This window comes from Filicampus tigris, chromosome 1 (genome assembly GCF_054856515.1).
Source record: "Filicampus tigris isolate MCC_2025a chromosome 1, RoL_Ftig_1.0, whole genome shotgun sequence".
NCBI classification, from domain to species: Eukaryota; Metazoa; Chordata; class Actinopteri; order Syngnathiformes; family Syngnathidae; genus Filicampus; species Filicampus tigris.
In genome coordinates, this window is record NC_141217.1 from 18,731,847 (window position 1) to 18,758,632 (window position 26,786).

Consider the following 26,786-nt stretch of genomic DNA (forward strand, 5'->3'; position numbering starts at 1 on the left):
TTTCTTTCCCAGTCTTTATTGAACCAAGGTACATATTTTACAAAAGAAAAATCTCACAGTACGCCACCAAACAAAAGTGGCAACAAAAGTATATACAGTATACTGAAATACCAATCTCGTCTTCATATACACATTTACTTAATGTGAAAGCTTGGCCTGTTTAGTTGAACACAAACCTACACTATTATTCAGTTGTAAGAATGGCAACGTGAATACAGGGGTTAATTATGCCTTCTGCCATCTAGCGAGAAGAGCATTTAAATGTTCTGCTTGTCACTATACACGGCTGGCATAGATAAGCATATATTAGTGTTGTAGTAAATACGTTTCAGAACATGTAAAATCATTGAACTTCCCACAGTGTTTGGGGTTTGTATTGAAAAACAATATGTGACAATGTTTGCTTTGACATGATTTGGACGGCCATTTACTGTACACATATATGAAAAAAAGGTGTACTGTATTTAAAAAAAAAAAAAAAAAGTTTGCATGACACCATCATGTACAGACACGATAGAAATATCTTTTAGGCCAGAAAAACAAAGCTTGAAAAACAATGACAAATAAAGAACTTTATCATGTGAAAGAAAAAACAAAAAAAGTAATTCAAATCAACAATTAATAATGTTTCATTTTTCTCTCCCTCCCCAAGTGGATATAAAAAGTATGGCATACACACCATAATGCTGTTTTTGTGATATGAAATAAAGGCGACCAAGATTAATAAAAAAAATAAAAAAATAAAAAACTTTAAATGTGATCTATTACCTGTAAAACTCAATTGATAAAAAAAGTACAAATTAAAATTATTTGAGAGAGCGACAGTAAAAATAGACAACTGAAATCATATGGTTGCACAAGTGCTTGCGGGTGTGTGGCTGTCTTCAGAAGACAAACTGGTGTTAAATGGGATCCAGCACACACACCTGACACCATGTAAAGCACCAACGACAATGAAAAAGCTGCTTACATTTCTGGCAGTTGAATACATGTGACAAAAATCTCTGGTCTTCCTCGTGTGTGTGCTCTGGGGTAGGGTGGCAAGACTTACTGTAGCTTACAGAGAAAAACATCCAACTTCATTTTGAGAGGAAAAAAAAAAAACTTGAAATCTCCCAAATGCATGTGGTAGAATGTTTTATAGTCCAATGAAAGAAGGTTAAACTTTGGTGGCCAAATTCCACAAAACGACAAATGCCCAAATTGACGCAACTTAACAATGCTCATCAATGCTTGTAACACAGTAGTAGTGTTATAATTTGGGGCCTTCGTGCAGAATTATGAACAGTTTCATTGAGCACCTGAGTGATGTGAAGAGCATTGCCGTCACAATGTGAAAGATTTGAAGCATTTTTTGCCAAGCAGACTTCGGCACGTCACAGCAAAATGTGCCACACTGATTGGCTTCTACCCAAAAAGACAGGGCTGTAATAATATAAGCCAAAAGTCCGGCAACAAAGTATTAGTTTGAGGGTGTGCATATTTATGCAACTAGGTTGTTTCTGTATTCATTTCTCCCCTTGAAAAACGTCTATTTGGTTTCACAGGACGTAACTCAAATTAATGGTGAAAAAAGTTGTAAAATGTTTTCTCTTAGTCTCATTTTTTACATTACAACAACTTGGCATTTGAACAGGGAGGGGTCTGTATTTTTTTTTTTTTTTAGATCCACTGGATCTTAAAGGCTCAGTCTTTGTTAAATAGCAGGGCCTAGTTTTTACAAGAAAAAGTGAGCTAGGTAACGTATTCACTGCCATTGACGGCTATAGACATCAAAGCTCCCTTTTTACTGGGCTGGCAGTGAATGAATTATTCAAGTCTTTATTGAGAATTAGATTGGGGGCGTGGGCCTTCCCTCACAATGCTCTAATCATTTGAATGTTCAAAATCACAATAAGTGCTCAAATTGGCCATTTGGTTAATGTCGAACCGACATATCATTGATGTGGCTTTGCAGTCAAAATTCCCAATTTTTAAATGAAAAAAAAAAAATGAAAGACTATAGCAACTTATATCAAAAATAGTGTTACATCTAAGTGATGGATATGACCTGGCATCCTAGAAGTGGTCGTTTATTGATTATTGAAGCTTGAAAGGATTTTCGTCTTTGGTCATGTGACAATAGGTGTAGTAGGCAGCTGCTACCACTGCTAGTAGCAGTAGCATTCTAATCACCCCCCACATGCTGCATCCAGATTGGACCACCTCCTTGGAGTGCACGGCGTTCTGATTGGCTGCTCTGCTCCTGAGCTGGATGGGCCTGTGGCACAGCAGGGGATGACGACGATTACATGAGGTCATTTGCTGTGATGCGAAGTTTACAGACATACTGTTCCTCTCCGTCTGATTCCTCATCTTCATTTGGTTCACTGTTGTACCTCCTTTTCAACCTGGGTGCAAAAACAATTCACTTTCTTAGCGATAATGACATTGAAAATGTGCCTCATACATATTAGCGAGATATTATGCATATTCCCCTATAATTTAAAATAGCTCCCTGGTGTCCTATCATGTCTGTGACATGCAATGAAAATATGCAGGCCCACCACAAATCACCCTTTTTTTTCCTCTGCACTTGTGTATAATATACAGTAGTCTCTCAATTTGCTGGTATTCTTTATTATCAGAGTGAATAATATGAATTAATAAAGATGCAAAACATACAATACAAGTGTAGACGTTTTTAAATCCAGGTTTACAACTATGCTCTTTTCCCATACCTATGATGAAGCCCTTTCAAAGTATTTTTAGAGTCATGTTTTCCAAAATCCTGTTGTTGGACTGTACAATGTCATTTTAATAAGCTACTTTTTATTTCTTTACTTTTCTTTTAAATGTCTTTAACACTTTTGTAACTCCTTTAGAACGTTGTACTTTTAATTATGTCAAGCACAATGAGTTGCCTAGTGTATGTACTGAACATATATGCTGCCCAAAAACTCAAAAGACTGTAATGACGCCATCTAGTGGACTCCAACATTACGTAGCATGGAAAAACAATCGTTACCAACATTAAGTGACTCTACAATATGCAAATAGCTAACAACATGCCCTTATCTGCACATAAGTGCCGCAAACGGCTGTTGCCAATGCTAGCGGGTTAATGTGACTAACTAAACCACGACCAAACGGACAATTATAACTGCAGGATATCAGCACAGATCATGTACTTACTTTTCGTCATTTCATCAGTGCTAAGAAGATCATCAATGAGGTAAGTAATAAGGCGTTATAAGGCAACTAAGCGCTTATTTCGCCGGTCTGCTGTGACTGCACCAGAGACAGGAAATTTAACAACAGCGGGACAACAACTTCTTATTGTATTATAAAAACTTTATATTATATACATTTGTAACATGAGACATCATATTACAAATATTGGAATTAAAGTACACTTTTTTTTTTTTTTTTACAACACCTTGGTACTGGTAAACCTCTAAACAATGTGAAAAATGCGAATTGTTTTTTTCTCTGGACCCTTATATAATACTCCCTAATTTTATTTCCATTCGTTTTAATGCAAGTCTTGGAACAAATTAAGTTTATGTACCAAGGTTCCACTAAACATATTTTTATAGTCTTGCAGAAAGGCAATCCCTTTCCTCCATCCTGCCTCATATACCGCTGGCGCCTGGCCCGATGGTGAGATCGGCTTTCACTGAATGTCTCATTGGGCGAATGTGTTCGTGCTGGTTGCTCACATTTATTAGAAGCTAATGCTATCAATCAGTAAGCTGTTAACCAAAGAAAGCTCAAGGAAGCTCTGCTTAACTTGACGCACCACAGTATGATATAACCTTAACATTCTTAATTACGGTATTACACAAGTTAACTTGGTCAGGCAGGTTTTCGTGTTACTCCACCCAGCAAGAAACACAATTGAATAGTCTAACAAGGTGTGAGTGAGAGTTCACTTTACGTGTGTGTGGTAACACTCCACTCACATGTCTTCATAAACGTCATGTCTCACCTGTGAAAATGAAAGCAGGATGGAATGTCAGACTATTGGTCTTGTCTCTATGTCAAAACAGAAGTGAGGAACAAACACAAAGTGATACGGTAAACTGCTATACTCACCGGGCTGCGGTACGTGACGTACATAATTTCCTCTTCTGTGAAGACAAACAACAAATCAGAACACTTTCACTGCGGTCACTTGTTTCTGGACATGTTTGTCCACCAACAGAACACAGGTGATAGCCTTATTTAGAACATGTTCACAGTTTATCAGCTTAAACGGGAAGTCAACGCAAACATTTATTTTTCAAGAATATGTTCTATGCAAGACCACTAGTTGAAACAGGGCATTCTGATAAATATTGCATTTTTGGAATAAATCTTAATCCACTCGTTTTTAGCCATCTCTGGTGGCGGCCATTTTGTCTACAGTCGACTGAAAATGACATCACAACTGCTCACAACGACCACTCACGGCTCAGATTCAGAAAACAGGTCAGCCGTGATTGGTCGTTGTGAGAAGTTGTGATGCCATTTTCAGTCGACAGAAGACAAGATGGCCGCCCCCAGAGATGGCTAAAAACGAGTGGATTAACACTTATTCTATAAACGCAATATTAATCAGAATGCCGTGTTTAAACTTGTGGGCCTGAATAGAACATATTCTTGAAAAAAATATGTTTGGGTTGATTTCCCCCTTTAAGAGAAGATGTTTACAATGAAAGGCATAAAACGTGATTCAAAGCCAGGTCCCAACACAAACCTTCATGTCCGAATGCATTAAAGATAGGGCTGCTCGATTATGAAAAAAATATTAATCACGACTATTTTGGTAATAATTGAAATCACGATTATTAAAACGATCATTTATTTTTTGGTAAAAAAACAGAAAAGACAAATACATGTAACTAAGTTCCTTTGGGACCAAACAAAATTCATAATATTAGTTATTATAAACTAAAAAAAAAGGTGCAAATGTATAAATTCAAGTATGATTTCCTTGTGTTAAACAAACATAGTGCTGGATATATATGCATATTAATAATCGTTTTTTACGATTACGCCAATTTTGTAATTGTGGAGTGTAATAATCGTAATTGTAATTGAATTTCGATTAATTGCACAGCCCTAATTAAAGCTCATTACATCTGGTGTTTGACTCAACATTATCAGAAAAAAATCGTCCTTCAATGTCAAACAAATTGGACATCAAACTGTCATGATTTGTGACATCATCAAATTGAACCGTGGAGTCTGTGGACTCATTCCCAGCAGTGAAGTATTTCAGTGTCAAGCCACTTGACGATGACTAATTGTTCACTCATGTTTAGCGCGGTCATGCTAGTTTTATTGTAGTGGCTTTCTACTTCCTTTTTTTGTTCACAGTCCTGTGGGCTTCTTCATACTCTCAGCCTGAGCCTCTTTTAAACATTTTTTTGTGAATAAACCAACATACTGAAAATGACATCACAACTACTCAGGGCTCAGGGAATGACCAATCACAGCTCGCCTGTTTTTTTTAAAATCTGAGCAGCAGAGCTGCGTTGAGTTTGGTTAGCTGCACAAATAGGAGTTAGCAAAAAGCCATAGCTTCTGAAAAATTAGATGTACTTGCTCACTGAATTTGTTAATATAGTGGCAAGAGGGTATTTATTTTGCACTACATACACACGTGTACAAAAGTATGATATAATTCTTCATCCTTGGGGTATTTTGATGATAGAAAGTAACACACGTCATAACAACAACTATAGATTTTAAAATCTGAAAATGCATAATTGCTCATGTATTGTTTCTAGACCGACAGTTTAACTTCCACGTATAACTGTATGGCAATTAATATGTTGAAATACTCAATGGCTAATATACAGTCGATTTCACGATGACATCAGTTGAGTCATCGAGTCATTGAATGAGTCCAAATATAAATGAATGGGTGCGAGAGTGTGCCTCAGTCCCAGAAACATGAACACTAGAGCATCCTACCTTCCTCTCTGTAGTAAGTCTTATCAGAGGAAGGTTTCACAGGTAGTTGTTCCATGGCTCTCTCAAGCTTCTTCACATACAACTTGCGAGTGGAGTCTACAGGCACAGATGCATGTCAACACTCTTCAAAATTCATACAAACACATGCACAACCGTGTATGACGTGGTTTAATTATGTGAGCAGAACATTCGGTGTACTACAGTACTACAAAATGCAATTCAGTAATTGGAAAGGAGTCGGGTGGCTGAGCGTAGTGGGCGAATAAACTATTATAGTCAAATTCCTGTTTTCAATGGCACTTCATAAAGTGGAAAAAAATGTAACGTAGTAGCATTTGTTAAACGTGATTTTGCCAGAAAGGAGATAACAAATGGTCACGTTTCATAACTTTTGTTCCGTTGAAAATATCTGCATTTCTTACCAACTATGGGTCCATGTTTGATGCCGTAGTCGGTCAGCAACTTGCTGAGTTCTTCATCACTTTTGTCACTCAAAGACATTCTGCACAATGATAGATTTGTTCGATAATTTCGATCGATGCGTAAACAGTTGAGTTTAGAGATGCTCGCCCCAAAAATGGATAGGGAACTGAAACAAACAAAAAAAATACTTATAGGACATTGATATGAATAGATTAGAACTTACTTTTGAAACAAGGAAAAGAGTTCCGCGTTGGAGAGAAAAAATCGTCCCGGCCAGACAAGTTTTGGATTGAAAAGGAAGGGCACGGAGGGCGTGTCCATCTGGATGACGTCACATGCTCTGCCAAATCAGTTCGCAGCCATCAAATGCTGAGGAAAGTTGTTTGAATTTGAATTTTTATTTTTAGCATTTTTCATGCACACATCTGAAAGAATATCCTCTTCTATATCAAATTCTGAACTTTTTCAAAATGCATATAAATCCGCCTGACATTAACAAATGGACGATTAATCCTTAATTGGTGTTTCAGATTTTTTTTAAAATGGAACATTTATTTATGCAAGTACAGACCTCGCACGTACCTGACACCCTCTTGACTTTTGTATGACTCTCTGTACCTTATGTTTAGTATGTGTTCTCATTTTCTTCTTTTTGCCGTATTACTCTTTCACTGTTTAGAAATGACCTTTCAAAGACCAACATGGCGTGCATGTTCCTTCGTGAACCTGAGTAAATGTGGTGGGAATACAGATTTATCAGGAAAGTTTCAAGCTCCCTGAAATGTTACTTCTGTCCCACTATTGTATGGTTGCGCAAGGAACATTATGCCATTTGGTACACATCTGTTACTGCGTGTCCGGAATGCATGTGCTCTCCTACAGTTTGATGGCCCTTCGAAACTGTGTTTTTGTGGGGCTTTACCTCATGTAGGCTTACGATCAGAATGCAATCGTGTGGGTCGGTAGTGAATTGTGTGAATGCGTGCGTGCCGTGTACGAATGGTGCGTTTGTGTACTGTAAGATATTATCCAGTTTGAAATGAGTTCAACAGATCACATATATGCAGTTTCAGATGCTGTCCTCCAGGTGCCGGCCGAGAAGAACAAATGGGTCACTCTTCTGAACTATGCACATTCCTTAGTTTCAGATGTTTTTGGAGTGTTTAATACCGACCTTGTTGCAGGTAAAATAAAAACAGTTGAATTCAATATTATTGATTGGGATTGTCAGCAGGGACTGTTCAGACAGGTTTTCCGTTCTGATCTATTGTTGCAATTGTAATCCTCAGCAGGTGACTGGGCAGTTCCTCGTTGGGTCTCCGGAAAGTGAGATAACAGATTGTTCATTTGCACATAGCCCGAGTTAGTAGGTGGGTTCCTTTCCACCGCAAAGTTGAAAGCGTGGTTGATCTGATTTATGGCTTATAGAAGGGTAGAATGTGTTTTTCTTCTCCACATTGTTTTAACTTTTTTTTTTTTTTTTTTTACAAACGGAGCAGAGCTCCGTTATAAACCTAGGGCCCTCTGTTGCCAACTTCTGTTTAGTAGTTAACATTGAATCATACAAAGATCCATGTCCAATCATTATATACTGCAGATCTACACTATCACGTTTTTAAAATTGTATTTCTGTTACACAGGTCCAAGTTCTGTAGATTTGACATTCAGATCAGCAGGGCTTCCCCCTGTGAACGCGATTGACTGGTGACCAGTAAAGGGGTTAGACCACCTTTCTACCTAAGGAAGCTGGAAAATGGATGGATGCATTTTCACTGACTGCGTGAAGCCTGTAACTAAGACAATGTGAACCCAACATTTCTGTTCAGCGGACAATCGGAGTGTATGTGTACACGTGGGTGTACTATTACGTTTCGGTATGGCATGTTCGGTTCGGTCCACTTATAGTGCGAGTTTACCACGGGCGCTATTGACTGTTGCACGCGGGAGAGGAGGGCGGCGGCGGCACTAAAAAGGAGCCAGGACGCCAGAAGCAGTGATAAATCATAAATGCATGGATAAATGGCATTATAATGAAGGTTCCCCGCACACTGCAGTGAAGGTCCCCCGCACACTGCAGTCTCCTGTTTGGGAACATTCTAGCTTTCCTGTTAAAATCGCCGATGGGGAAAGGTCCGTGTATAAGTCCCAAAGTTGTGTGCCGACATTGCTACATGAGATCGGCGGCTTTGCTGTAGCTAGCACGTCTAACATAATAGCACTTAAAACGACATCATCTGACTTTGAATGTTTCTTAGACGAGGAAGCAAGCAGTCTTTTTAGGCAAAAACAAAGTACAACAGCTCTTTCCTTCGTCTCCGCTGCCCCTCTCACTAGCCGTACGTTGCATTCATGAACCTCGGAAACATCACAACTCAGCAAAAGACAAATCCGACCACAACACAGATAACCCAATTCTTTACAATATACTGTTGAACATTCAAAGATTTCAATGCCTAAAAAGTGTAAATAATTTCATAGACTTTAAAGTTACTGTTTTTCCATTGTATAAAGTTTTAATACAGTTAGCAATAATTGTAACTGCTATTGTATGTATTTTTTCACAAAAAGTGCTGCTGAGTGTTTAAAGATTCTAGCGTTTTAATAATTTACAAAAGAGATCTTTGTTAGTGTATTTTTTATGCTGGTGTAATTTCTTAGAATGTCACCCGAATGGTTCGTTTTTATTTTGTTTTTTGGAAAAAAATATGTACCATTTATTGTCATCTTTTCAAAATAAACATAACCCCCCCCCCCCAAAAAAAAACAGTTTTTTGTACCGAAAAAATACAGAACCGAAGTTTCCAAGAAACCGAACAGAAATGTGATTTAGCGTACCGTTACACCCCTAGTGGACAAATAGTCATTACACTCAGAAATACTAGACAACAACTTTATTGTGTATCAAAATACTGTCTTACAAACATTTAAAAGCATTTTTATTCTGGACAAGTCATGTTTTTGTAAAGATAGAGCTATATGAAGGGGGAAAAAAAAAAAAATTCAAAATGTGATACACAAACTGAAAAGAAAAAGCAACTTCTGTTCTTTTTGGTCACCATATTGAAAAGATGTGTTGTAGAACAACATTTGTCCAGCATTTTAAATTCTTCCCTTTTTTTTAAAAGACGTTCGCAAGACATCAGGTTGGTGTTATCCTGAATCTGAGGGCGTTTTACAGAGAAATGAACATGCAGCGGCATCAAACACACATTGTCAGTGTTGTTGTGAGCATGTGAGACAAGCTTCGCGTTATACTACTACCGGTTTACCTAATGCTTTTATTCAATATTTAATTAGACCTCTACTCTAACGTGCATAATTTTAAGAACAGCAGTGCCTAAAACTGGGTCACACTATCAGCAGGTAAACAACCGTGTTATCAAATAGAAAAATGCATCACAAACAAGACATACCGAGTGGACTAGGCATTTTCCAATTACTAACCACCACCACCACAAAAAAAAAAAATACACCCCCATTCAACATGAGCTAATTACATTTTATATGGACAATGAAAGTGTCATTTGATGATCAAACACAGGAAGGTACACTGAACACCACTTGGCTTAATGGCAGTTATTGTTCATATAAAATGTAACTCTCATATGGGGCCAGACTCAGTGGGAGACATTATGCACAACTCATTCACTGGCAGCCCAGGTAAAAATAAAAATGGACCTTGGACTTCTATGGCTGTTAATGGCAGTGAATAAGTTAAGACAGAGCCATCGACTAATGCCCACTACAGCATGCCCGAGTTTTTAAATTGAAAAACAAATGGTTAAATCAACTGCTAGATTGCAATCATTAAAAGGTGCCGTATTCTCCTTCCCGAGACCTTGCTTAGAATTTACTATAGCTGAAAACAGAGGAATATTTGCATCTTTGGGAGCCTTGTTTTTTTTTTTTTTTTAATTGTCTGGATAAACTGAAGTTGAGAGAAATGTGTAACGGGACATGGAGCTGTAAACAAATACAACAGTGGTAAGAGAAGTTGCTGATGGTGGTGCAAGGGTTTTTTTTTTTTTTTTAGACAACGATATGGAAGGGGCTGCCTGGAATGTGATCATCCCCCCATTTGACCACCAGGATGTACTCTCCCTTCTCTTTGAGCTGGTAGCTGACATTATACAGGCGGTTGCCCAAATGTTTTACCAGGATCTCCTCGCAGGGGACTTTGGGGCCATCCACCCCAACCAGCAGCATGTTCCGACCTGTCGACACAGATGCGCATATCACTGTGTTAAAGATAGGTAGGGGGTTGTACTTCAAGTTGTGTTGCTCCAGGATAGGTCCTCAGACACACCTGCTTTGCTGCAGTCAACACTGAAGCTGTTCTTCTGACCTACGAAGCCCTTGTTGAGGCCAAGACCTTTAGCCACCACCTTGCTTGCATCTGACTGGATAGGAGCACCTTGCTGAGTGGAGCTGATGGCACGAGTTACCGGATCAACCATGACAGAGGAGGTTTCATGCATACTGTGGCTGGACACAAGCTTGGAACCTGGAGAAGGGTGGGAGTGTGATCTAACCAGACTCAATGTAGCTTTACTTGTAGAGCCGCGACACGGGTCTCTCACCAGTGATCTTTGCCTTGAAGGGGCTTCCCACAATGTGGTAGGGTCCACCATACTTAATGGATATGAGATAACTGCCGGGTGCCATTGGAGTGTATGTGACCTTGTAGCCCTCGGAGCACTCCACACAGTCCATCTTCACTTTGGAGGGACCATCAATGGTCACAGCCAAAGCCCCGGGGCCTGCATTGCTCGTGTTGACCACAAATTCACATGCTGTTCCTGTGGCAACAATATAGAGAGACTGGCGTTAGGATTTTTATGCAATATATCCCCCCCCCCAAACCACACAGCATGTTACCTGTGCTTCCTCTTTCCAAGCCTGGTCCATAGGCAGACACCATCCCAGGGTCTCCGGCCTGGCCCGTCTCTCCAACCCGGATCTTAAATGGACTACCAGGGATGTGACTTCCGTTGAACTTCACATCAATTAGATAGAGGCCATTCTCTCTGGGGATGAAGCGGACTGCGTACTTGTCTGAAAACCGCAAAACGATGAACGGTGTTGACACCAGAATTCTCCAATATTTCAAAAATGTCTCAGTAGTCGTTAAAATCAGTTCAATTTTTTTTTTTGTGGTTACCTTGGTCAATCTCAGTAACACAACATTCCTCCAGAGCTCCTGATGGACTGTGAACCTTCGCATCGATCACACCCTTAGCTCCATTCAGGCTGACTGCGAATGATGCCGGCTGGTTCACCTTCAAGCCAGACTCCTGCTCGACAAAACACTCACACTCTCAACTCAGCATCCCTGCTGCTCAGCACTACAGTATATACATATACACAATATGTATATGTACACACATTCATATCCTTTATATTGCCAGCCGTATTCACTCACTCATCCAAATAATCAGAATTACGTGTTCCAATCACTTCCATGGCCGCAGATGTATAAAATTCAAGCAGCCGTTTTTCCATTCATCAAAGGGGTCACAGAGGAGCTGCTCAGTGAATTCCAGCGTGGAACTGTGATAGGACGTGGGTAACATAACGACTGTGCAACAAGCCCAGTCGTGAAATTTCCTCACTTCGAAATATTCCAGTAGACTGTCAGCTGTATTATAAGAATGTGGAAGCGTTGGGGAACTCGGCAACATGATAGGCCACGTAAACTGACAGAGCGGGGCCAGCAGATGCTGATGCATATAGTGCAAAAAAGGTCACCAATTGTCTGCTGAGTCATTAGCAACAGACATTTAGTGCAATACAAAGCATCAGATGTAATGGTGTAATGTACACCACCCCTGCTGGACTCCAGAGCAGTGGAGATGCATTCTCTCGAGTGGCAAATCACGCTCCTCCATCTGGCAATTTGATGGATGAGTCTGGGTTTGGCGGTTGCCAGGAGAATGACACCCGTCTGACTGCACTTTGCCAAGTTTAAAACTTTGTGGATGAGGGATTATGACGTGGGGTTGTTTTTCAGGAGCTGGTCTTGGCTACATAGTTCTAGTCAAAGGAACTCTGAATTATTCATCTTAGTAAGCAATTTTGGGCAATTCCATGCTCCAACTTTGCTGGAACCAAGGTTATAATAGTTTTGGATTTCTCATTTATTATTTTGGTTTGACTTTTTTTTTTTTTTTTCTAAATTTAATCACAAAATTGATTGATAAAGAAAAACCGACTTTCGCTATGTAATTTTATTTTTCTAAATGTAAGATTTAGTTTGTTACTTTTTAAAGCACCCTCGTTTTTATTTTGCTACCGAAAATGTTTCTCCCAATGTTAGTTATTTTGTTAGTTTTAGTTAACTATAATAACTTTTGTGGAACAGTTTGTAGCTGGCCCCTTCCTCTTCCAAATGACTGTGCACCAGACTGGACTGTACAGAGTACTGATCTCAACCCGATAGAACAGCTTTGGAATGAATTCTAGCGGAGACTGAGAGCCAAGCAATCTTGTCCAACATCATTGTTGCCTCACAGATATGCTTCAGGAAGAACGACGAAAAATCCCCGTAAACAAAAGAGTTGATGCTGTAAAGGATTGACGTCAAAGGCGGTGAGCAAATACTTTCGGCAATATAGTTTACATTGGTTATTTTTCATATAATTTGATCAATAACTGAAAAGGACTTCAAAAAATATATATACCGTTATACATTTTTTTACATGTGTAAATGTATCCCATGTCTTATTTTCAAAATGTTACCGATTAAAAAATTTTAGGCATTCCTAGTCAAGGAAGTTCTAAGAGAATGAGCAAATGGTGTGATGGCCCACTGAAATACACTTCTTGCATAACCGTAAACAGCTTTATAAAAATCATGCGAGTTGCACAATGTGTGCGTATTGCGCAAAAATGATCCTAACTACCTATAAAACCCAATACACTTGTGTTATTATACAATCTTAACGGTAAAGACATGCAATAGTTCTGACACTCACAAAAATCAACAATATGAGGCTCTCTCCAGCGGCATTAACACTAAAAATCGCTCGAGTGAAAAAGACGACCCATTTGTAAAATAACCCCGTCAAAAAAAAGTAACTCTGGAATGACCATTATGAGTTCATGGAAAAGCCACATTAAGCAATACAATAATATATTCAAACATGTAATTAGAATCTCCATAAGAGATAATTCAAATTAGGAAACTTAGTGCTGTTACACGGTTATTTTTAGAGCGGGTTTTAGCTTATTTTTTTCAAAAATGCTTCATTTTAATGTAGTTTATTAGTTTTTGTATTTGTGGAGTGCAAGATTTAAAACAAAAAAAAAAAGGCCCTGAAGTATTGCATAATAAAGTAAACTACAATTCCCAAACGACTGATGTTTGGCATTTTAGTCACTTTTCGTTAACTACATTACCTTGTGGTACTTTTCCGTTCGTGATCAAATTACATGAACATAATGACCCATATTCACAACCATAATATATTTTTTTACCTTACCTGGGAGCCGCTAAGAAGGTTAAAGAGGAGGCTGAGGCAAGCGCCTTTGTATTCAACACAAAGTGAAAGGCAGGAAAAAGACTTTATAATCTACTACACACTATGAAACGTATACAACAATCTATATAATGCACGTGTGAAAGGAAGGGGGAGGGGCAGCCCATTTCAAACCTCTTTAACCCTTTAGCGCCCCGTAATCACATTTAGAGGAGGTAGGCTGTTGGTAGCCTTTAGAATGAGGCACGAGAAACACACACAGTCCTTTGTTATTCCAGAAGCCCTAGGCACTGCCCAACAATGCAGCAGCTGCTGCCGAGTACCCTGCAGCTCTTAAGACATCTGAACCACTCTAACGGTACTATCACAATTCTTGACTAAAACATCACAATCTTCTAACCAGCTCCACTTTGCCCACACATTAAGCAACTTCTGCTTTGCAACAACCTCTCTTGTTCTAGTTGTGCATTGTTGCATTTCCCCCTCTACATAGAAGATTGTTAGTACCCCAGAGTGGTGTATTACAGAAGGTCACTTTACAAGCAGATGCATTTTGGGCAGTGTACAGAGGCCTGGTGTGCTTGCACATGGACGTGTGTGCGTGTCTCAGAGCCTCACCTGAAGGCTGGCAACAGTGAGGCGTCGGGCGTCATCTGAGGGAGAGGCCACTGGAACGATGAAGGGACTATCGGGGATGTGCTCGTCATTGAAACGGATCGACACCTCATAGTCTCCTATACACACACACACACGCAAAAATATTCCAATAAAAAGGCAATCACATTTATAAACCATATTAGGCTTAAATTTTCAAACTTTTCACTCAATACATTGACATGCACAGTTCAGTTAAGTTTATAACTCGAGGTATGTTTGCTGCCTGCTACCAAAAGGTAGGCCCCAAGTTTAGCCTCTTAGTCTTTGAATTGGGCTTTTACTGGTTGACCACGCTTACATGTGCTGTACGCTTATTTTGACTGCGTAGCGTAACAAATGAGATGCACGCCATCCCTTCGGGGATGTTGTATACAGGCCAAGGGGCCCACCATGCTGCATTTCCAATAATGTTCCTCGTCGTCGTCTTCAGAAATCAACGCCCGAGGGATGAACTGCAGTGATCTTAGTTCAGTCCAATTACAGTAGCTGTATACATGCTGCAAACTGAATTTAACCCCACCCCCAAAATCTTAATTTCTGATTCAGTGTAATCGTGCTCCATCTTTTATCTCACCTGGCTCCTGCACAATGTAAGACACACCACTCGAGCCATCCTTGCGGTCCTCAAAGGCGATTTCGGCCTTGCTCGGCCCCTCCACAGCAATACTGAGCCCACCAGCTCCAGCCTCCCTCGTCCAGATACTAAATTCAGCTTCACGCACAAAAAGGACCAAGCTCGGTTTACTTTGCAGAAACACGTGTAATCTCAGAAAACCATACAACAGCCACCACACCAACCTGGCACTCCGGCCTCTGCTCGCTCCAGACCTGGCCCGCCAGCACGGACTTTATGCGCCCCTCCCTCTCCAAGGGGGCCAACAGTAAACTGGAACGGGCTGCCAGGCACGTGCATCCCATTGTATTTCACGCAAACAGTGTGCACACCCGTCTCGGTGGGGACGAAGCGGATGCAGTACGTGTTGTTCTCTCCCTCCATAATTTCGGCCTGGTGAACCTGACCAGAGGGGCTGGTCACCTGAGCAGCCATGTCTGCTATGCTGATCTCTGAAGAAACAAGCAGTTCAGTGTTTGAATCATTGAAAATAATTCAGTGATGCTCAGACAGAATGGGAGCAATATGCCAGTGGATTGAAAAGTTGGTCACCAATAAAATACATGCACGTAAAAACAGTAGTTTGACGCACACACACGCACACATTTTGCCACTACAGATAATCTCTTGGCCACCTGGGATCTTGAGGCTGAGGTCACACTGGCTGCCAACATTGGCCACCGACGCTGCTCTCTTCTTCCTAGTGATGCTCTCCTTCATCCTGCCCTCGCCTGTAACCTTAACTGTGAATGCACTCCCTGTACACGCAATCACAAACAATGGCCAAGGTTAGAAATGCCTGATGCCACTGTTGATGTCTGCCCTGCTATTTTCCCTACCTGGAACATGTTGGTCAGCAAACTTGATGTTGATGATGTAATTGCCAGGTTCAGTGGGGCAGTACGTGACCTTACAGGTGCCATCTTCCTGGTCCTCGGTGTTGATGTCCACTTTGCTAGGTCCTTCAATGGACAGGCTCAGGCCACCGTAGCCTGAATAGACCAAACGTTCGAGGGTGGTTCTAAGCATTCTCTTAATGACCGATATGCTGACTATAAAGTTCATAAACCTTGTACCTGCATCACGAGTGTCAATGATGAATTCAGCCGGCTCAAATGTCCTGGCTTCACTTAGCCCCAAGCCACTAACACGAACGCGGCTGGCATCTCCAATCTCAGACTGGCTAATCATAACGGGGATGGGGCTGCTTGGAATGTGGCGACCATTTTTCTTGATGTTGACCAGATGTTCTCCGATCTCCTTTGGAACAAATGAGATTCCTGCAACAGGGACAATGAGAACCGGTAAGGGGAGTTATAAGCTATTAAGATAAAGATAAATCTGTTTAGGGAGGTCATACTCACCAACATGGCCATTACGCAGCATCTTTAGGAGGCATGGCTCCTCACGACCTGATGGTGTGGTGAGTGAGGCTGTCAGTTGGCTCAGGTCAAAATCTCCAATGTCCAGAGGAATGTCAGCAGCTGATCCCACCTTCAGATGGGACATCCTCAGCGAGTCATCCCCTGGAGGCAGGAACAAAACCGTGTGATGCACTTCACTTTTGACACTTGTGCAAACTACAACGCACATGCTAGAGTGCATTTCAGTATTTCATAATACTGTATCTACCAGTGATCTTTGCTGAAAAGGGGCTCCCAGGAATGTGTTTGTCATTGTATTTCACCAGGATGCTGTAGTCTCCTGGCAGAACAGGCAGATAGGACACGCTGCAGGTCCCATCCTGGTTGTCCAAGCAGCTGATGTCTGCTTTTGATGGGCCCTCAATGGCCAGAGACAGACCACCTTCAAAAAGAAAGATGGAAAAATACTCTTTTGTTGTAGATGCTCAATTTGGTGAGCAATCTGTTAGGAAATAAATGTATGGATGTTGTGCATTACATTCATGCAACTGTTTGAGCCCTACATACCCTCGCCTGCATCTTTAGTATTGACTGTAAAGACAGCAGGCTTGTTGACGGTCCCATGGATTAGGCCAGGTCCATAAGCGCTGACATTACCGCTGTTCATGTAGTCCACATAAAACTGGAGGGGACTTCCTATAAATGTCAGCGAAGACAAGGTAGCAGAGAACAAACCTCATGAAGGTGATGTTATGCAATGTCTCAAAATGAAATTCATACCAGGTATGTGAATGCCGTCGTATTTTATGTCCATCTCATGCAGCCCAGCCTCAATTGGCGCATACTTGACGGTAACAGTGCCGTCCTTATTGTCTGTGATGTCAGGCTTGGCAACCTTGCCTGATGGCATTCGAACCTCACCTTCGGTTTAGGAGAGAGAGTGCAGTGAGATTCAAGCAACCTAAAAGAGATCGGCCATACTATTCCGTTTCTTACCTGTGATCTCTCCTTTCTGAATGGTGAACGGGATGACCAAGTCAAATGGCCTGAGCCCTGTCACATCCAGACCATTCATTCCCAATGGTCTGTCTGTTGCCTAGGAAACAGAGAGCACATGTCTAATACTCAGTGTACGAAGATGTTGTGGAGATTTGACACTTTCGTTGTGTTGCATTGTGGTACAACAAAACAGCATAGGATTTAAAAAAAAAAAACAAAAACAAAAAAAAAGCAAACAAAATGGAATGAAACTAAGATGAAATGATCAACAGCGATGACCACTGGTATGACCATGATGATGATGACGACGACGACTAACAGAAACTGAGAATGAGATGAGGACTAAAACATTGGAAGATCAAAGGACAGTTCAGCACCAAGTAACTCAGAAGACACACGTCCACATGGAATACTGTCAACGCAGATTTTGTCCCTTCAGTAAGTCGTCAAAGAGCACTGGGCAACAGGGTTCATACTGAACTGTTTATATTTCGCTCAATGCCAATTGCTTGACTGTTTCAACTGATGACTGTAGCAATCAGTACTTAAGTGTTGACCAGTGTGTCTTTGTTACTGAGCAACTCTGTTGCATTGTCCATGTTAGGAGTCCTGTTAATGAAAAGGAGGAACACTGCGGAAGAGGAGAAAGAAAGGCCTGTCATAGGGGAGGGGAGGCACCTGCAATGAGAGACAGCACACACTGATGCCAGACATGTTTGACGATACGCAGCAGAGGAAGGAAGTAGGGTTAGAGACAATGGAAATAAGAGGTAGGACCCATTTAGTATTTAGGTACCCAGGGCTGCTGAGCGTAGTACTGGGGCATTTGGCACTGTTGCATGAGCTGATCTGATGGAGCTCCCTCCAGCGCCTGGGGGGGCGAAAGATTGGGGGGGAAAAATAGAAAGTATTGTAGGGAAGTAAAACAACGTGACACCACCTGGATCCAATGATATTTCTGTGGGGAGAGACTATAAAACCAAGGGCACATGCAAGATGCCTCATCTAATTAAGCAGCCCCATTGTGTTCTTTTTCTTGTCCCTCAAATCCATTAAGCTTTTTCGTTGCCCCTCAAAAACACAGTTACCGCAACTTCTCATTCTCAAAACACCATGAATTTTTATGTGCATTTTCCCCACCGCTTGTTCTAATGTATAAGGAGTGTGATTCTGAACCGAATCTATACGAGAAGTGGCATACTGGTTTTTTTTTTGGTTACATTTAAATCCAACAAATCTATGATTATGGATACTCTCACAAGCTAGGAATGTCCAGTGGCTGATGTTCAATTGCGCCCCCCCCCCCCTTAAATTGCAGGCCTAAAATCTTACAAATGACCTTAGTGGGCTGGTCCTGTAACAATCTAGTCAATTCAGGTTGGACTTTGTGCTCATTGTCTTGCACCGCACATTTTAATATTAAATTGTAAATCAAGCCGATGTACCTCCTACAAATACACTCACCGTGACTTGGAATGGACTGTTGGGAATGTGCTCTCCTCCAAAACGGACACAGATGACATACTCGCCGGGCTGCGGCGCCGTGTAAAAGATGTCAAATGTGCCGTCTTCGTTTTCCACTACGTCGACGTCCAGCTCCGCTCCCTCGGGCGTGCACACTGTGCAGGTCACCTTGCCTTTCCCAGCTGCTTTAGCGTCCACAGTGATGACTGTCTGTTCCCCAATCTGAATGGTTGGGCCAACACCAGCACCTGTGTGATTGAAAAACTGTCAGATGATACACTACGGCACTCTTACGATAGTTAGCATGCACATTTCACCACTAAGAGAATAGGTTAAAGTTGAAATCTAGTCATGTTAAATCCAGAAACTATTTGCCTAAGATTTGTAATTATTTCTATGTAGAACTGGAAGCTTGATTAGCCGATGTGTCATTCAGCATGCCAACCTTAACTTGTTTTGACTATTACAGTATCCAAATGAGCATGTGAGCAAAATGCACACATGAAATGCTGATATGGACAAGAAAAGAGAAGGGGGAAATGTGGAAGGTGTAAAAGAAGAGAGAATAAGAGCCCAGGTTTAAAGTGTTGTTTTCCATGCTAAAAGACAGGAGTTCCTCTACAGTACAAGGTTGCTCCATGGGCTTACCTAAACCGTGACCTCCGATGGAGACTGATAGTGGGAACGGTGACAAGCAGGATGTGCAAAAGACAAAAGTGACACACACACACACACACACACACACAAGATAGTCAGATAGGGGTGGGGGTGATTGGAGGCAAATGTGTGCTCTAAAAATTCAAATGAGGAAAAAAAAAAAAAAATCTGTGTGAGGGAAGGAGGGGTGTCTGCGTGTGTGCGCATGTGTGTAGCAGGGAATGGGCCAAGGAGCAGTATAACAGCAATAGAAACGCAACATAAATGCATGAAAAGTTGTCAAAAAAGCAGCAGCAGCAGAATTAGGTTTTACGTAAAACCTGCTGGGAAGCAGACATTTATGGGCTCAAGGACACAGGTCAAACTGTCCCATGATTCAAACTTCCAGAGTTTAAAACCAACGGTTGTGCCTCTGCTCCCGTCAATGTCACCCAGTGATGTAAATACAGTGGTCCATGCTAGCTATTTCACAGCGGGAACTACATTTCTACGTGTTCTCATGCTCTTTGTAAGTGAACTTTAGCAAAGTTCAATAATACAAAACAAATCAGTATCAGTCTATTTTATGGTTATCATTTAAGGAAGCAAAGCAAATTCCTTGCACAAATGTTGCTTTAAAAGTATTCAAAAACGGCACTTTTGGAAATAGAAAATTTGGGCAATGGGTCAAATTCATAGTCCACTTTTCTAGCTAGCTTAACCAGAGGGAATTTAACTGCATTCCCGTACCAACAAGTGCAAGAGCAAAACAGCGGATGTTCATTGCATACCTGTGACAGTGCATTTGCTGGCATCTCCTGTGGGCAGGGCCCGGATGCGATATGGGGAATAGGGGATCTCGTCTCCTCCGTACTTGATCAAGATGGTATATCTGCCAGTCATGTCCGGAACATAGGACACCAAGTATGTTCCGTCGTGGTTATCACGGATGTTGGCCTTCTTTGGCTTTCCTTCTGGGTCCTGCACAGAGATATCCAACAGTGATTGCAGTTTTTTGTTAAACGACAGTAAGTCTTGCATGCCAATCCACTCACAGTGATTTGCACTGCCAGCAGTCCTTCCCCTGCATCTTTGGCATCAATGGTAAATTCCACAGGCAGTGAGGCAGGCACCCCCGTGGTGTTGAGCCCGGGCCCACTAGCTCGCACTTTACTGGCATCGTGGGTGGGAAGCACCTTGACCTTATAGGGGCTGGAAATGGTGATATAGTTGAGTGTCCCAGAAGACTACTATGGTTACACTCTGCGCGTGTGGTACCTGCGTGGGATTTCCTCATCGGCATATAAGACGTTAATGGAATATGGACCCTCTCGAGTGGGAACATAGTTGACTGTGTGAGTCTGGTCACCATTATCCACAATTTCAGCAGGCTCCACCACACCTAGTATACACAAACAAACCATTTTTAATCACAGCAAAAGAGTTGAGCTCCAAGTGTTTTTTTTCTTCTTTAAATATTGCTTTTATTGTTATGATAAAACAAGCTTTTATCATAGTCGTGATCCATGAAAACATAGCAACACACCTTTGGGTCCCTGCACGCGAACCTGCAGCGGGGCCACTCCAGCTTTGGTAGCATCCACTGTAAAGGCCTGTGGAATATTGGCCCTGACATTGCCGCCAAGCCCTGGACCTTGGCATTTCACCTTGGAACTGTCCACTGTGTCAATGACTGGCACTGAGAAAGGACTGCCTGCAAAGACATGACATCAGAGGCTTCAGACAAGTCAAGAATGCAGAAAACACATTTCTCATTATTGTCCAAATTAACACTTCACACAAACTGGGCCTGCTCAGCTTTCAGGATGAACCGAAACATACATGTGACTTTAATTCCATCTGAGAACAACCTATTTGAGGCCTCACAACGGCAACGTACTGGTGATCCGTAGTTAGGCGTCATCTTTGTTTCATGATGTGACAATGTGAACGGCATGAAGACTCTATACAGATTCTAATTGTACCAGAAAATCTATTGGGTCAATTCATTAGTACAACACCTGCTGTGAAGGTTTAGAAAAGGTCAAGTTCAAATTTGCCTATTTTCCCCCCCTCAAGTTTAGTACCATTGATGGGTTGTCCTCCGTAGGTTACATTGAGGTTGTATGTGCCCGGCTCATAGGGGATGTACTCAACACTGCAACTACCGTCCTTGTTATCAGTGCAGGACATTTTGGCCTCCGATGGACCTTCCATCGCCAAGCCAAGACCGCCAGTGCCTGCTCCCCTGCAAGTAAGTTGAATAGAAAACATGAAAGCTCTCACTTTATTGTGCAGTGAAACTGCCCGTTAATATTTCAATCAAAGCCCCATTTACCGTGTCTCTACTGTGAACTTGTTGGGCTTGTTGGTGGTGCCGCTTTTCAGGCCAGGACCATGCACACGTACTCTGGCCGGATCACAACCTTCAGTGACGGCAACACGGAAGGGGCTTTTCGGCACTGGAGTGCCATCAAAGCAGACCTCGACATTGTGTGGGCCTAAAGCACAGAGAGGCAATAACTTTAAGCCAGTGCACCTGAAAGGACAACACAATAACTCTAAACTGGGAAGATTATACATTTCTACTAACCCTCCTCGTAGGGAGTGTACTCTACATTATAAATCCCATCTCCAAGGTCGGTGATCAGGCTATCGGTATGGCTGCCCGATGGGTTGCTAATTAGAGTTTTGATGTGGTCGCCTCCAGACAGCGTAAGAGCACGAGCATCCACCGTGAAATCAGTGGTGGCTTCACGGAAAATACCTTTAAAGGAAAAAAACAAAACAAAGTTGGTGTAATGTTTTCAACAAACTCAAATGTAATGTCGTAATGCCCTGGTGATAGACCACTAAATCATTAAGATAATTGTGTTCAAGGTTGCATGAAGCCATTGAAACCAGTGCTGGTAGGACATCTGGGACCAATTTGTGACCTCTAGCCCCATCAGGAGGTACATCTACTTGATCTACATCAACTGGGATGTCATGAGTTCAAGCTTTAAGAATTCAGTAGAAACTATGATGTCTTCTTATTAACTTGTTTATATTTTTTTCAAACGTTACAATAAAAGAAGGTCTGAAACTGGCAGTGAAATGAGTTAAGTCTTTCACTCCGTTAAGTCATTCCCGCCAACCTCACGCAAATGACAGCATGCTAATCTACAGAATGGCAGTTAGTGGTTACTACTGATACATCAAAACCGGAATAAAGGAAAAAAAAAAAACTGTGGTCAGATCATTACATCATTCAAGACGAAATGGCTGTTTTTTCTTGCTTCTTATTTGTACAGTGGTAAGAAGGGAATCTGTGGCTATAGGGACAGACCGAATACTCAGACAATTTTTTAGCAGTGCCAATGAATACAGAATAGTATATGAACCAGAAAAAAAACATCTAGCTTGCAATTCTACAGGTATACTCTTGAAATGCCCAAATTGTTTCACCTTTGCCTTCCACTCCTGGTCCAAACACACGGACTCCACTGGCGTCGATGGCAGGCTCCACAGTGAGCCGAGCTGGGAAGTTGGGCACATCTTGGCCACCATAGCGGATAGTTAAAGTGTACGAGCCAGGATAGAGGGGAATGTAGGTGATTGTGTACGTTCCATCCCCGTTATCCTGGATATGAACTTCAGCCTCTGTGCCACCGTCAGAAATGATCTCTATGGTCAGTTCAGCTGGGCCGGCATTGGTACAGTCCACAACGAACTCCCCTGTTTCCCCAACCTTGGCACGCTCCAAGCCTGGGCCAGAACAGCGCACCTAACAGGCGATTACATGCATTAACAATTAAGGTCTGAATTTCTATAGTTGTAATTTATGATACCTGTGCACATATAGTCCTTCAGGATTACCTTGGAAGGGTCTGTGGCAGGATAAGCTATGGGTGTGAAAGGTGATCCAGGGATCTGGACTCCATCATAAGTCAGTTCAACCTGGTATGGTCCCGCTTCCCTTGGGATGAACTTGACCTGACTGGTTTCTGGACTCAGCCCAGGCTCCACCTGAAGATCATTAGATGTATCAACATTTGCATTTGGATGAGACGAGGTAGAAAAATCATTATGTACCCCACCTTGCTAGCAATGGGCTTTCCGGAGGGTGCCGTCACTTTGGCTGCCACTTTGCCTTGACCTCCAGCACCCTTTGATTTCACAATCACCTCTTGGTCCTTGCCTACGGACATCTCTGCAATAAACCAACAAGCACAGTGATGTAGAGTTGGAAAAACATTAAGCTGGGGGAAAAACTGAAGCTAGGCAAGTTATTCAGCATGCAGCATTTTTATACAGTAGATTTAAATGTGCTTGAAAACCAGTTTGGAATGACAAGTCGCGTTTAGAAACAACATGAACTGTTACTATGGTTGAGAACAGGACTGATAAGCACGTACTGTCCCCGAGTCCCGTGACGTTGATCTTGCTGAGGTCCAGTGAGGGTGCCACGGCAACATTAAAGGGGCTCTTGGGTATTTGATCTCCACCATAGGTCACAGCAAGCCCCAGAGGACCCTGATGTCAGGAAGGAATTGAGATTCAAGGTGTAACGGTCCATGTCAATGCCAATGACAAGGTTTTGCAAAATAACTCCATTGTGCTGGTGAGATAGCGAGGGTGCAGGATTTTAATTAGGGTCAGCAGTCCTCAGAAATGGTGAGTGTGGAAAGGAGGTAAAGAAAGAAACTGATCCAAGCATGTTGCAGTGGGTGGCGGAAAGTGTCAGGGGTGGAAGAGCTGGCAGAGATGAATATTAGGATCTTTTAGGGGTGACCAGGGTGGATAGGATTTGAAATTAGCTCAGAGGGGCAACCAAAGTGAGATGCTTGAGAGCCCAGACCTCCATGGTTTGGACACATTAAGTTGAGTGAGTACATGGGTAGAAGGATGATGAGGATGGAGCTGCCAGGAAGAAGGTTAAGTGATGTAGTGAGGTAAGACATGAGGGCTGTTAGTGTTGCAAAAGAGGATGAAGAAGTTAGGCTTAGATGGAAAAGGATGACTCGTTCTGATTAACTCCTAATGGGGACAAGATGAAAAAAAAAGATGTTTGTTCTTACAATCTCTTGCACTTCTGGAGCACGAAAACTTAGTAGCTACTATACATGTTCAGCACGCATACTAATAACATGAAACGTGCTATATAAATGAACCTGTCTTGCCTAAGCAAGCTTTGGCTAAGATTAGTATTGTGTTCAGAAAATGTGTTTGCTGCATGTGGCACATGCACAGATCCACGCACTAATTTTGCAATTTAGCAGCTTGCTGATGAAGTGCTGCCTCTACTAGTGAAAATACAATTCATACTCTTGGCTCAACAAGAAGCCACCCTGTAGTTCTACACCTAGTTATCATTGTCTTAAAAATGTTCTTGCCTTGGCTTAAACAGTACTGGTGGACAAAGTGAGTAGTGGCTAATTTGCGTAACAGCCCCCTCCAAAATATAGTGACTTCAACCAGTGTGTTGCAAGTCCACGTTAAGTGTCCTGTAATTCTTTCTATTTTTAGCCAATGCATTTCAAGGACTTTTAAAAGAAAGTCAACCCCAAACATTTCTTAACAAGAACATGTTCTATGCGGACCCACAAGTCGAAACATGGCATTCTAATTAATACTGCGTTTGTGGATTATGAGTCAAGTAGCAAAATGAACCCGTTTATAGCCATCTCAGGGGGCGGCCATTTTGTCACTTCTGTCAACTGAAAATGTTCAAGTAGTAGCTGTAGACTTATGAATCAATCTTCTGTTTAACATTCTGATTGTTTCAACAGTCTAGGGTCGTACCTGTTGCACAGGGGTGTATTTCACAGTCTGCGTATTGTCATGGTTGTTAATAATTTCAAAGTCCTTGACTGTATCTCCTTTGATGGGACCAACAAAGCTGCAGTCCAGGTTTGCTTTTCCCGCTCCTTTTGTTGTCACAGTGAAATGAGTGGGCTTGTTTAATTCAACACCTAAAAAAGGAAACGGATGATTGAATGTGGACAAATCTTAAAATGTGTAACAACTCAACGTTAAGCACTCAGAGTATGTATGCGTACCCCTGCTTGGAAAACACTGCACTAGTATGTCGAAGCTTTTTAACCTAAATGGCATTCTCAAATCCCAGAATATTTGTTAGCCAATGATTTTTAAAATGTTTCACAACAATTTCAATAGTCAAATTAGAATTACAAACATCCCTGAACATAAACATTTTAGTGCTTGAATAATTTCTGACTTATGAGAGGAGGTCGCTGAAAAAAGTAAGTGGTGGTCGTTTAACAAATTTGTCAAGCACTGTACATTATGTCCACTAATGCATAAAACAGTGAACATTGATTTTAATAAGTAAAACCATAATAGAAAATTTGAATATAATTGTACTCTTACCACTGCGGCTGAGTCCTGGGCCTTCTGCCTTCACTTTACTGGCATCATGAGCAGGATCCACCTTGATTCTGATGGGTGTCATTGGAATAGCCTGAAAAGTTCAAACATGAACAGGAATACGGTCTTGAATTTTGTCAGACAGTATCAACGCAACTTTGTTGACTGAATCTAAACAACTCACTTGGTCAGCAAACAGAACCATGATTGTGTAGCTGCCTGCCCCAGGAGGGGTGTATTTGACAGTGAATGTATCGTTGTCGTTCCGAATGATATCGAAGTCGATGTCGGCTTCTGCATTCCCCACAACGCCAGGGGCGCACTTAATTCCAATACTGATGTCACCTTGGGGCAACAGAAAAGTAATATGATACACTGGTCGTGTGAGTTTGCATCCGTTTATATAACATGCAATTGTATAAAATGAGGGCTCAGAAATATTCATGAAAGCTACCGTAATTTCTCCCCCAATTAGAAAATAAATAAATCTGCCAGAAATTACGGTAAGTATCAGAGAAAATGTAACCCTAGAACAGAAAATTACAAAAACAAGTGCATGTGTAGTGTTTCGACGTTTGCAGGGTTACAAACCGTTTTGATTTAGTCTTGTGGAAGTAAACAACTTATCCCATTTTTTTTACCTTGACCAGCCTCGGCGCAGTCCACTGTAAAATATGTTGGCTCAAAGGCCTTAAGACCGGTCTTGGCCACTCCAGGTCCTGAAACCTTCACCTTGTTTGGATGACAGCCTGCCCCAACGTTCATCTGTGGTCCAACGCAAAGAGACCACTGAGTGACAAATTGTCATTAGGAAAACTTCGACTGTCAGAGAATACATAC

At 41.6% G+C, this 26,786-nt stretch overlaps 2 protein-coding genes across 5 annotated transcripts in view; both read right to left on the reverse strand.

The window, feature by feature from the left end:
• emd (emerin) lies at window positions 1-6,721 on the reverse strand. The gene is made up of 7 exons (XM_086024408.1): window positions 6,590-6,721; window positions 6,366-6,445; window positions 5,944-6,039; window positions 4,078-4,112; window positions 3,945-3,970; window positions 2,331-2,390; window positions 1-2,260 (listed from the first exon to the last, which is right to left on the reverse strand). Exons 1-7 carry the CDS (start codon window positions 6,685-6,687, stop codon window positions 2,080-2,082), a joined length of 576 nt encoding a protein of 191 aa, XP_085880534.1. The 5' UTR covers window positions 6,688-6,721; the 3' UTR covers window positions 1-2,079.
• Window positions 6,722-9,242: 2,521 nt separating this feature from the next.
• flna (filamin A, alpha (actin binding protein 280)) overlaps window positions 9,243-26,786 on the reverse strand; it is a 40,991-nt gene continuing 23,447 nt past the window's right edge. Inside the window, exons 15-48 of one of the 4 annotated variants that reach the window (XM_086024442.1) lie at window positions 26,588-26,711; window positions 26,131-26,291; window positions 25,950-26,040; window positions 25,362-25,531; window positions 23,975-24,092; window positions 23,657-23,769; window positions 23,436-23,585; window positions 23,025-23,343; window positions 22,171-22,344; window positions 21,916-22,078; window positions 21,665-21,825; window positions 21,124-21,291; window positions 20,856-20,979; window positions 20,633-20,789; window positions 20,369-20,558; window positions 19,590-19,613; window positions 18,942-19,189; window positions 18,274-18,348; window positions 17,475-17,574; window positions 17,259-17,399; window positions 17,046-17,174; window positions 16,747-16,920; window positions 16,479-16,640; window positions 16,191-16,394; window positions 15,954-16,106; window positions 15,750-15,872; window positions 15,300-15,566; window positions 15,076-15,213; window positions 14,463-14,578; window positions 11,528-11,660; window positions 11,245-11,421; window positions 10,947-11,165; window positions 10,673-10,870; window positions 9,243-10,580 (exon numbers count right to left, since the gene is read on the reverse strand). In XM_086024442.1, the coding sequence (XP_085880568.1) occupies window positions 10,396-10,580; window positions 10,673-10,870; window positions 10,947-11,165; window positions 11,245-11,421; window positions 11,528-11,660; window positions 14,463-14,578; window positions 15,076-15,213; window positions 15,300-15,566; window positions 15,750-15,872; window positions 15,954-16,106; window positions 16,191-16,394; window positions 16,479-16,640; window positions 16,747-16,920; window positions 17,046-17,174; window positions 17,259-17,399; window positions 17,475-17,574; window positions 18,274-18,348; window positions 18,942-19,189; window positions 19,590-19,613; window positions 20,369-20,558; window positions 20,633-20,789; window positions 20,856-20,979; window positions 21,124-21,291; window positions 21,665-21,825; window positions 21,916-22,078; window positions 22,171-22,344; window positions 23,025-23,343; window positions 23,436-23,585; window positions 23,657-23,769; window positions 23,975-24,092; window positions 25,362-25,531; window positions 25,950-26,040; window positions 26,131-26,291; window positions 26,588-26,711 (5,349 nt within the window). In that variant the 3' untranslated portion in view covers window positions 9,243-10,395. The remainder of the gene's footprint in view (window positions 10,581-10,672; window positions 10,871-10,946; window positions 11,166-11,244; window positions 11,422-11,527; window positions 11,661-14,462; window positions 14,579-15,075; window positions 15,214-15,299; window positions 15,567-15,749; window positions 15,873-15,953; window positions 16,107-16,190; window positions 16,395-16,478; window positions 16,641-16,746; window positions 16,921-17,045; window positions 17,175-17,258; window positions 17,400-17,474; window positions 17,575-18,273; window positions 18,349-18,941; window positions 19,190-19,589; window positions 19,614-20,368; window positions 20,559-20,632; window positions 20,790-20,855; window positions 20,980-21,123; window positions 21,292-21,664; window positions 21,826-21,915; window positions 22,079-22,170; window positions 22,345-23,024; window positions 23,344-23,435; window positions 23,586-23,656; window positions 23,770-23,974; window positions 24,093-25,361; window positions 25,532-25,949; window positions 26,041-26,130; window positions 26,292-26,587; window positions 26,712-26,786) is intronic. The other 3 variants (XM_086024450.1, XM_086024457.1, XM_086024465.1) reach the window with 3 other exon arrangements.